A 12,405-nucleotide genomic window follows, 5' to 3' on the forward strand; every position below is an offset into this window, starting at 1 on the left:
ATATGTGTGTGTGTATGTATGTGTGTGTGTGTGTGTATGTATGTATGTGTATGTATGTGTGTGTGTGTGTGTGTGTGTGTGTGTGTGTGTGTGTGTGTGTGTGTGTGTGTGTGTGTGTGTCATATTGTTATGGAGATAATGGCCTGGATCGATCAATGTCTCTGCACGGAGGCACCAAACAGCTGCTCACACATCGTGCTGGATGTTGTTTACGATTCACATTCCCGCGGTAATGAGCAAATCCTTACCCGTCACAAGGTCCAGGGATTTGGGGGTTATGGAAACTTGCGATACGTTTCAGGTTTTGCAGGTAGAATGTCCACGTATGCAAGTCGACTTTTCCTATGTCCAGCACGCACCACATTCAGGCCCAGCCCTTGCACATACGCCCCGACACAGCAACCAACCCAGCTCGAACATCCGCCCATACACAGCTCACCAACTCAGCTCGAACATCCGCCCGTACACAGCAACCAACCCAGCTCGAACATACGCCCCTACACAGCAACCAACCCCACTCAAACATCCGTCCCTACACAGCACACCAAACCGGCTCAAACATACGCCCGTACACAGCAACCAACCCAGCTCGAACATACGCCGAGACACAGCAACCAACCCAGCTCGAACATCTGCCCGTACACAGCAACCAACCCAGCTCGAACATACGCCCCTACACAGCAACCAACCCCACTCAAACATCCGTCCCTACACAGCACACCAAACCGGCTCAAACATACGCCCGTACACAGCAACCAACCCAGCTCGAACATACGCCCCGACACAGCTCACCAACTCAGCTCAAACATCCACCCGAACACAGCAACCAACCCCACTCAAACATCCGTCCCTACACAGCACACCAAACCGGCTCAAACATACGCCCGTACACAGCAACCAACCCATTTCAAACATACGCCGAGACACAGCAACCAACCCAGCTCGAACATCTGCCCGTACACAGCAACCAACCCAGCTCGAACATACGCCCCTACACAGCAACCAACCCCACTCAAACATCCGTCCCTACACAGCACACCAAACCGGCTCAAACATACGCCCGTACACAGCAACCAACCCAGCTCGAACATACGCCCCGACACAGCTCACCAACTCAGCTCAAACATCCACCCGAACACAGCAACCAACCCAGCTCGAGCATACGCCCCGACACAGCAACCAACCCCACTCAAACATCCGTCCCTACACAGCACACCAACCCAGCTCAAACATACGCCCGTACACAGCAACCAACCCAGCTCGAACATACGCCCCGACACAGCTCACCAACTCAGCTCAAACATACGCCCCGACACAGCAACCAACCCAGTTCAAACATACGCCCAGACACAGCAACCAACCCAGCTCAAACATCCGCCCCGTTCAAACAAACAAACATACACAGCACACCAACCCGGCTTGAACATATGCCCGTACACAGCATACCAACCCAGCTCGAACATACGCCCGTACACAGCACACCAACCCGGCTTGAACATACGCCCGTACACAGCAACCAACCCAGCTCGAACATACGCCCATACACAGCACACCAACCCTGCTCGAACATATGTCCAGACACAGCAACCAACCCAGCTCGAACATACGCCCGGACACAGCACACCAACCCAGCTCGAACATACGCCCATACATAGCACACCAACCCAGCTCGAGCATACGCCCAGACACAGCAACCAATCCAGCTCGAACATACGCCCGTACACAGCACACCAACTCAACTCGAACATACGCCCCACACAGCAACCAACCCAGTTCGAACATCCGCCCAGACACAGCAACCAACCAAACTCGAACATCCGCCCGTACACAGAAACCAACTCAGCTCAAACATACGCCCCTACACAGCAACCAACCCAGCTCGAACATATGCCCCTACACAGCAACCAACCCAGCTCGAACATCCGCCCATACACAGCAACCAACTCAGCTCAAACATACGCCCAGACACAGCAACCAAACCAGCTCGAACATCTGCCCAGACACAGCAACCAACCCAGCTCGAACATCCGCCCAGACACAGCAACCCACCCAGCTCAAACATACGCCCCGACACAGCACACCAACCCAGCTTGAACATACGCCCGTACACAGCATACCAACCCAGCTCGAACATACGCCCGTACACAGCACACCAACCCGGCTCGAACATACGCCCGAACACAGCAACCAACCCAGCTCGAACATACGCCCGCACGCAGCACACCAACCCAGCTCGAACATATGCCCAGACACAGCAACCAACCCAGCTCGAACATACGCCCCGACACAGCACACCAACCCAGCTCGAGCATACGCCCGTACATAGCACACCAACCCAGCTCGAACATACGCCCAGACACAGCAACCAATCCAGCTCGAACATACGCCCCGACACAGCACACCAACCCAGCTCGAGCATACGCCCATACACAGCACACCAACCCATCTCGAACATATGCCCAGACACAGCAACCAACCCAGCTCGAACATACGCCCCGACACAGCACACCAACCCAGCTCGAGCATACGCCCGTACATAGCACACCAACCCAGCTCGAACATATGCCCAGACACAGCAACCAACCCAGCTCGAACATACGCCCATACACAGCACACTAACTCAGCTCGAACATACGCCCCACACAGCAACCAACCCAGCTCGAACATCTGTCCAGACACAGCAACCAACCCAGCTCGAACATACGCCCGTACACAGCACACCAACCCCGCTCGGACATATGCCCGTACACAGCACACCAACCCAGCTCGAACATACGCCCGGACACAGCACACCAACCCAACTCGAACATACGCCCATACACAGAAACAAAACCAGATCAAACATACGCCCCGACACAGCAACCAACCCAGCTCGAACATCCGGCCAGACACAGCAACCAACCCAGCTCAAACATCCACCCAGACACAGCAACCAACCCAGCTCAAACATCCGCTCAGACACAGCAACCAACCCAGCTCAAACATACGCACCTACACAGCACACCAACCCCGCTCGAACATGCGCCCCGACACAGCAACCAACCCAGCTCGAACATCCGCCCAGACACAGCAACCAACCCAGCTCGAACATACGCCCAGACACAGCAACCAACCCAGTTCAAACATACGCCCCGACACAGCACACCAAGCCAGCTCGAACATACGCCCAGACACAGCAACCAACCCAGCTCGAACATCCGCCCAGACACAGCAACCAACCCAGCTCGAACATACGCCCAGACACAGCAACCAACCCAGCTCGAACATCTGCCCGTACACAGCACACCAACCCAGCTCAAACATACGCCCGACACAGCACACCAACCCAGCTCGAACATACGCCCGGACACAGCACACCAACCCAGCTCGAACATACGCCCGGACACAGCACACCAACCCAGCTCGAACATACGCCCAGACACAGCAACCAACCCAGCTCGAACATCCGCCCGTACACAGCACACCAACCCAGCTTAAACATACGCCCGACACAGCACACCAACCCAGCTCGAACATACGCCCGGACACAGCACACCTACCCAGCTCGAACATACGCCCGGACACAGCACACCAACCCAGCTCGAACATGCGCCCAGACACAGCAACAGACACAGCAACAAACCCAGCTCGAACATCCGCCCGTACACAGCACACCAACCCAGCTCGAACATCCGCCCAGACACAGCAACAAACCCAGCTCGAACATCCGCCCGTACACAGCACACCAACCCAGCTCAAACATACGCCCGACACAGCACACCAACCCAGCTCAAACATACGCCCGACACAGCACACCAACCCAGTTCGCACATACGCTCGTACATAGCACTATAGCAGTAGCACACCAACCCAGCTGAATTTTTCGCCTTTTTCGCGTCGAGCCTTAAACAATTATTTTTCGCGCCTTTTCGGTAAGTTGTTCGAGATTCGGGGTGTAGGTGTGGTGATGTAGGTGTACAGGTGCCATAAATGTGTCCTTCGTGCTCCCAATAACATGATCTTATGTTCCCAATTCACCTTACGTCATTTCATTTGGTCCCACCAGGCCTGACAGCTGCGCCTGAAAAATAATGTCTTGTGTTGTGGTTATGGTGGTGGTTGTGTTTGTGGTTGTGTTGGTGGTTGTGGTGGTGGTTGTGTTAGTGGTTGTGTTATGGTAGTGGTTGTGGTAGTGGTTGTGTTACTGTTAGTGGTTGTGGTAGTGGTAGTGGTTGTGTTAGTGGTTGTGTTATGGTAGTGGTTATGGTAGTGGTTGTGGTAGTGGTTATGGTAGTGGTTGTGTTAGTGGTTGTGTTAGTGTTAGTGGTTGTGTTAGTGGTTGTGTTAGTGGTTGTGTTAGTGGTTGTGTTGGTGTTTGTGGTTGTAGTAGTGGTTGTGGTAGAGGTTGTAGTAGTGGTTGTGTTAGTGGTTGTGTTCGTGGTTGTTTTAGTGGTTGTGTTATGGTAGTGGTAGTGGTTGGGTTGGTGGTTGTGGTAGTGGTTGTGTTGGTGGTTGTGTTGGTGGTAGTGGTTGTGGTTGTAGTAGTGGTTGTGTTCGTGGTTGTGTTATGGTAGTGGTTGTGTTGGTTGTTGTGTTGGTGGTTGTGTTGGTGGTTGTGTTGGTGGTTGTGTTAGTGGTTGTGGTAGTGGTGGTGGTTGTGTTGGTGGTTGTGGTAGTGGTTGTGGTAGTGGTTGTGTTGGTGGTTGTGGTGGTTGTGTTGGTGGTTGTGTTGGTGGTTGTGTTCGTGGTAGTGCTTGTGTTGGTGGCTGTGGTAGTGGTTGTGGTGGTAGTTGTGGTAGTGGTGGTGGGGGGTTCGAGACGAGAGGCATTCTAAGAATCTTCCCTCTCCCACCCAAACGTCCTCTTAACTCTGAAAATGTCGAACAAACCGACCATTCACACCAGAATTCCCATCCTGAGGTGGGCCGGATGCTCCTTCAGAATTGACCGGGATTGGAGAAAAGGGCGTGGGGGATGCGCACGGCCGAACGGAGGGAACAAGGGAGCCGGGAACACAATCACGTCAACAAAGTCGACAAAATGGACACTGGCGAGGAGCGGGACAGAACCGAGACTCACCAAAAGTCGCCTTGCTGAACGTTACCTCCGGCATGTTGCGTGAGCGCTGTCCGTGGTACCGAAATGGCGAAACGCGCAGCGGGGCAGACAGATCTGGGCGGGGGTGGGGGCGGAGTTACCGTGCGTCGGAGGGAGGGGCGGTTGAGAGAGACGGTGGGAGGAGCCTATGCACGGGGAGGAGCGGTTGAGAGAGACGGTGGGAGGAGCCTATGCACGGGGAGGAGCGGTTGAGAGAGACGGTGGGAGGAGCCGATGTACGAGGACAGGTGAAACGGCGACCTGAGAAATGGAAGAAATTTAAGTCCAAGGAAGTTCATAAGTAAAAGTACGTATGCGATTTGTGACGTCATAAGGAATGAGACGTCTGAGCGAATTTTGCGTGGCTCTGCATTTTTAGTACATGTTACTGTACACAGGTCTGCGATCTATATAAGCACACGTGACGCGGCTCTGCGTTCTTATGAATCCAATACGTGGGAGGGTATTAGTCGGTGGACCTTAAAGATCCCACGGTATCCCATTCGTGATGAGTAGGCGAGCTATCGCCGGCACCATTAACAAATCACAAATTATTGTTCTAATCTACAGGGGGGCACTGCATCATCATCACAGCTGCGTCACCAGCAAATGATGCCACCTGAGCCAAACGCTGCAATCAAAAGAAGAACAGGTACAGATACATTCAAATTACAGACGGAGACATCTCGAGGCTCGTGAAAGAGCAAACATTAATCACACAAAAAGTCAAACCGACACATAAAACGCAAAATAAGGGGAGCGGTAGACAAGATGGGGAGAGAGGGGGAAGGACACAAACACAACATATGAGAGCAGGGACATCGAGAGAACTGTGGGAGGGAGAGGGCTTGGGGGGAGGTGGGAGAGGTATAAAACATATGGACACTGCAAGGACTTCCAGGAAAGAAGTTGGAATTTCGAAAAAAGTGTATCTGGGGTGAATTAGCGGGGGAAGAAAAGATCAAGGTTTTGGATGGGGGAAGATAAGAGATGGTGGTGAACAGCTGTTTTAAACACCTGGAGGGAGGAGTGGGATTGAAGAGAGTGAGGGAGTTTGTTCCAGAGGCAGGAGAAAATAGGAATGAAAGAGTGAAGGTGAGCAGAGCCTAGATTTTGGCAGTTTAACCATAAGAGGGTTGCTGGCAGATCTTGTGCGACCTGTAGGAATATTTGGGGGACAGAGCACAGAGAGAGCTGGGGGAGCAAGGCCGGAGAGGAGTCGGTAGAAGACAGAAAGACCACCAACCTGCCTGCGGTGAGTGAGTGAAAGGCCCTCGGAGTTAGCTTCATCGCGGGAGATTCCAATGATTCTGAATGCTTTGGTTTCAACAGCGTGAAGTCGAGCTAGGTGTGAGGCAGGAGCACCAGCCCAGAGGGGAGAGCAGTATTCCATTGAGCTGCGGATGAAAGCCTTGTATGTGGTGAGGAGCTCAGGTGTGCCAAGGAAGGACTTCACACGACGGAGGAGCCCAGTCGGCAACTGACTTTGGAGGCCAGCTTGGAAATGTGGTTTTCTCAGGAAAGATCATGGCAGATAGTGAGACACAAAATCTTGAGTGACAGAACTTCTTGGAGAGGATTATTCAGAAAGTGGATGGGAGGGTTGTCCAGTCGGTCTTTTCGGAGAGACATAGTAAGAGTGTGAGATTTGTCAGGATTGAAAGACATGTTCCACTTGTTTGCCCAGTCTGTGATTTTGTCCAGGTCTGCAGAGAGTGAGGAGGCCGCAGAGTGCTGATCTGAGGGATGAGGAATGGAGTGGCAGGGAGTGGAGTCATCAGCAAAGAGATAGAGAGGATTTTCCAGAGAGTAAGAGAGATCATTGATGAAGACTAGAAAAAGCACAGGGCCCAGAACACTGCCTTGGGGAACTCCAGCCAGAACAGGAAGGGGAGATTAGAGAAATCCATTCAGGGCCACACGTTGACTACGACTAGAGAGGAAGTCCGCAAGCCATGCATGGAGATTTCCATGGATACCATAGGAGGAGAGTTTGGTGAGCAGAGCGGGGTGCCAGACCGTATCGAAGGCACGTGATATGTCAAGGGAGACAGCTCTGATTTCCTGTTTGGCATTGAGGACCTCCATCCATTGTTGAGACAGCAGAAGCAACATGTCCAGAGTAGAATGACATGTCCAGAGTAGAATGACAAAAGCAACATGTCCATTGCCGGGGATACCGCCGTGCAGCACATAGAGATGGTATTGGGAGGGAGAGGTGTACAATAATTGATTGATTAATTGCATAATTAAAATCAATAAACCGTAATCGTAAAATAATTTATTAATCAATTGGCTAATAGTAAAAACATACCTCAACCACCAGTGTTTCATCTGAAGCTGTAACTTTTTGAAAAATAATAAAATGTCATTCATCGAAAAAAAAAATTTTTTACTGATTCATTGACTAATCAATAAATAATTAATAGATTAATTGATTAATCAATAAATCGAAAATACCCTTTTTAGCCACATCACGTGGTCATTGTCATGTCCAAATATCAGCTTCTAAGCTCAAAAGGTGCCTGAGATATTGCCCAGAGGAGAAAGAAAATAAATAAATGATTAATAATGAAAATAAATAAATAATAATCATAAAATAATTAAATTATTAATCAATTGGCTAATAGAATACATAAACCACCACCGTTTCATCAGAATCTGTAACTTAAAAAAAATAATTAAATCATTCATCGAATAATTAAATAATCGATTCATTGATTAATCAACAAATCGAAAATACCCTTTATAGCCACATCACGTGGTCATTGTCATGTCCAAATATCAGCTTCCAAGCTCAAAAGGTGCCTGAGATATTGCCCAGATGAGAAAGAAAATAAATAAACGATTAATAATGAAAATAAATAAATAATAATCATTAAAAAATTAAAGTTAATCAATTGGCTTATAGAACACATAAACCACCACCGTTTCATCCGAATCTGTAACTTAAAAAAAAATAATTAATTAAAGCATTCATCGAATAATTAAATAATTAATCGATTAATTAAATAATTAATCGATTAATTAATCAAGAAATCAAAAATACCCTTAAAAGCCAAATCATTTGGTCACTGTCGTGTCCAAATATCAGCTTCCGAGCTCAAAGAATGGCTGAGATGTCACCCAGCCAAACAAGGAAACAAGAAAACAAACTAGAAAGAGCAATCAGAGATTGCAAACCCTCGCCAGGACGTTTTTCAGTGCTTTTTGAGGCTTTTTAAGGCCACGTGACCGATAACGTCGTTGTTATTTATTTATTTTTCTCCACCAATTTATCCCAAGATGACGCTCAATAAATTTCATCTTGATCGGATGAAGTTTTGTGCTTGTCGAATTATGACGTCATAATGGAGGCACCTATGACATCATCATTAATATATGTTATTCCACATCGAGAGTTGTTTACAATGAGTCATGCCTCAATTTTTTCTATGTAGCGCTTTCAGAGATATCGAGGTTCAATTTTTTTCGTTTTTTCTAAGATGGTAGCCGAACCACGTGACCGATGACATCATCATTATTTTTTTCCCTCCACCTTTTTATCCCTAGATGACGCTCAATAAATTTCATCTTGATCGGATGAAATCTTGTACTTGTCGAATTATGGCGTCATAATGGAGGCACCTATGACATCATTAACATATTTTATTCCCCAAGGAGAGTTCTTTACAATGAGCCATGTCTCAATTTTATCTATGCAGCACTCACTTCCTGATATATAGAGGTGCAAAGTTTTTGATTTTTCCAAGATGGCGGCCATACCACGTGACATATGACGTCATAATTATCATTTAAATATTATACAGGAGTTAAAAAAAAATTTTTTAAATTGTATACAGAATCGAGGCTCGTGAAAGCTAACATTTATCACACAAACAAATCAAACAGACAAACAAAGTATATAAAAAGGGGAGCGGTAGACAGGATGGGGAGAGAAGGGGAAGCACAAACACAACATTTGAGACCAGGGACATCGGGAGATATGTGGGACGGAGAGGGCTTGGGGAGGAGGAGGCGTGGGAAGGGGGAGGGGGTGGGAGAAGTATAAAACACAAGGACACTGCAAGGACTTCCAGGAAAGAAGTTGGTATTTCAAAAAAGTGGATTTGGGGTGAAATTAGCGGGGGTAGAAAAGATCAAGGTTTTGGATGGGGGAAGATAGGAGATGGTGGTGAACAGCTGTTTTAAAGACCTGGAGGGAGGAGTGGGATTGAAGAGAGTGAGGCAGTTTGTTCCAGAGGCGGGAGAAAAGTGGAATGAAGGAGTGAAGGCGAGCAGAGAGTGTTGCTTTTGGCAGTTTAACCATAAGAGGGTTGCAGGCATATCTTGTGCGACCTGTAGGAATATTTGGGGGACAGAGCCCATAGAGAGCTGGAGGAGCAACGCCGGAGAGGAGTCGACAGAAGACGGCAAGACCACCAACCTGCCTGCGGTGAGTAAGTGAAAGGCACTCGGAGTTAGCTTCATCGCGGGAGATTCCAATGATTCTGAAGGATTTAGTTTCAACAGCGTGAAGACGAGCTCGGTGTGAGGCAGGAGCACCAGCCCAGAGGGGAGAGCAGTATTCCATTGAGCTGCGGATGAAAGCCTTGTATGTGGTGAGGAACTCACGTGTGCCAAGGAATGACTTCGCACGACGGAGGATGCCCAGTCGGCGACTGGCTTTGGAGGCCAGATTTGAAATGTGGTTTTCCCAGGAAAGATCATGGCAAATAGTGAGACCCAAAAGCTTGAGTGACAGAACTTCTTGGAGAGGATTATTCAGAAAGTGGATGGGAGGGTTTTCCAGTCGGTCTTTTCGGAGAGACATTGTAAGAGTGTGAGATTTATCAGGATTGAAAGACACTAGGGCATGCCCGTACTATATATACAGTATATCTAAAATTATATCCCCCCCCCTCTATTTACATGAAATGGTTTGGTCCGGTGGCAATCCCCCCCCTCTATTTACATGAAATGGTTTGGTCCATTCGCAAAGCCAAAGCGAACGGCTTGCGAGTACGGTGACAATCCCCCCCCTCTATTTACATGAAATGGTTTGGTCCAAAGCGAACGGCTTGCGAGTACGGTGACAATCCCCCCCCTCTATTTACATGAAATGGTTTGGTTCAAAGCGAACGGCTTGCGGAGTTTGGTAAAGAAATCGCCATAGCTCGGTAACTACTTGTCCGATTAATATGAAACCTTGAAAAGGCACATCCTCGGGTCCCCAGCAATATACCTGGCAAGTTTAAAGTATATCGGACCCGTGGTTGTCGAGAAACAGCGGTCACAGACATACAAACATACAAACATACAAACATACACACAGAGATTACTGGAATTATAGATAGATGTTCCATTTGTTTGCCCAGTCTGTGATTTTGTCCAGGTCTGCAGAGAGTGAGGAGGCTGCAGACTGCCGATCTGAGGGATGAGGAATGGAGCGACAGAGAGTAGAGTCGTCAGCAAAGAGATAGAGAGGATTTTCAAGAGAGTCAGAGGGATCATTGATGAAGACCAGAAAAAGCACAGGGCCCAGAACACGACCTTGGGGAACTCCAGCCTGAACAGGAAGAGGAGATGAGAGAAACCCATTCAGGGCCACACGTTGACTACGACCAGAGAGGAAGTCCGCCAGCCATGCGTGGAGATTTCCATGGATACCAAAGGAGGAGAGTTTGGTGAGCAGAGCAGGGTGCCAGACCGTATCGAAGGCACATGAAATGTCAAGGGAGACAGCTCTAATTTCCTGTTTGGCGTTGAGGACCTCCATCCATTGTTGAGAAAGCAGAAGCAGCATGTCCAGAGTAGAGTGACCAGGTCTGAAACCAAATTGATGATCAGAGATCAAGCCATTGGAGAAGAGGAAAGATTTCATATCTGAAGCAATGATGGATTCCATGACTTTGCTGATAATTGGGAGAAAGCTGATTGGTCTGTAGTTGCTGGGATCTGTTTTTGCACCTTTTTTGTGCAAAGCGGTGATATTGGCTGATTTCCAAGCAGATGGCAGATGACCTTGAGCAAAAGAGAGGGTGAAGAAAACAGAAAGAGGGAGTGAAAGAGCGGAAGAACATGATTTTAGGACCCGTGGGCTGATGCCGTCAGGACCAGTTGCAGAATCAGAGTCGAGGGTTGACAGAAACTTTTCCACCTTGTCAGGAGGAAAGGACACAGAGTCCAGGAGCAGCTGGGTACGACTGGGTACGGTGGGTACAGAGAGGGATGGGTTTGGGACACAAGATTTAGAGGCAAACACAGAGTTGAGGCATTCAGCTTTTTCACGTGCGGAGTCAGCCGTTAAGCCGTTTGAGGTGAGGGAGGGGATGGAGGGGCAACAACACCAGAAACAGATTTGACCAGACGCCACCAGGATTTGGAAGAGGGAGACAGATAAGAGAGTTCGGTCTTGAGAACGGTGAGATATTGTTTCCTGGCTCTCCTGAGGGTGGACACACACTTGTTTCGGGCTTTGTGAAAGGAAATGAGATTTCCTTCCGTTGGATTTGCTTTCCAGGAGACGAAAGCAAGTTGTTTCAGGGCAACAGCCTCACCACAAGATTCCGTGTACCATGGACGGGAGGAAGGGTATGACAACTGAAGACGAGATGGGATAAATCTGTGCATGAGAGAGAGCAATTTACTTTGAAAGAATTCTCAGGATGAGTTGATGTCAGAGGCGGTAGAGATGGGAGACCAGTCCAGATGATTGATGGCTGCTTGAAGACCGTGCCAGTTGGCCTGAATGAAATGCCAGACTCGTCGATGCTGAGGAGGCTCTCTGAGAATGGTCAGAGAGATGTCCACTTTGACAAGCACATGATTAGATGAGCCGATTGGAGCAGAAGAAGAGCAGCAGACATTTTCAGGGAAGTTTGTCATAACCAAATCCAGAAGAGAAGATGCTCCGTTGACTGAGATCCGGGTCGGGAAATTGACAGATTGTGTCAGTCCCAGTGAGTCGCAGAAGTCCTTTGCTGAAGAGCCATGGCTGGTGAGAGAGGTACCCACACCCAGCCAACTGGCATGGTGACAATTGAAATCACCACATATGAGGAAGAGAGAGTTGGGATGGGTAGATAGAAGCTGGTCCATATTATCAGACAGTGAGATGTAGATGGAGTCATCGCTGTTTGGTGGACGGTACAACACACATATGAACAAAAGGTGGGAGCTAAGGGGAAGCCGTAGCCAAAGGTATTCCTGGGGGTGAGGTGGAGAGAGGGCAGTGGAGGGCGAGTGAGGAAGAGAGTTTTTTATAAAGATAGCAACCCCACCTCCAGGACGAGGCTCAGGTCTATCATACCGGAGGAGGGAGTAACCTGGGAGAGATACCAAGGCATC

The 12,405-nt window shown here is 48.8% G+C and overlaps 1 protein-coding gene across 1 annotated transcript in view; it reads right to left on the reverse strand.

Annotated features, from left to right (window-relative positions):
- SYT11 (synaptotagmin 11) overlaps window positions 1-5,157 on the reverse strand; it is a 31,271-nt gene extending 26,114 nt beyond the window's left edge. Inside the window, exon 1 of the mRNA XM_068127519.2 lies at window positions 5,059-5,157. Within this exon, the coding sequence (XP_067983620.1) occupies window positions 5,059-5,092 (34 nt within the window). The 5' untranslated portion in view covers window positions 5,093-5,157. The remainder of the gene's footprint in view (window positions 1-5,058) is intronic.
- Window positions 5,158-12,405: the final 7,248 nt, after the last annotated feature.

The sequence above is a fragment of the Myxine glutinosa genome, chromosome 10 (genome assembly GCF_964187855.1).
Source record: "Myxine glutinosa chromosome 10, kmMyxGlut1.1, whole genome shotgun sequence".
NCBI lineage: Eukaryota > Metazoa > Chordata > Myxini > Myxiniformes > Myxinidae > Myxine > Myxine glutinosa.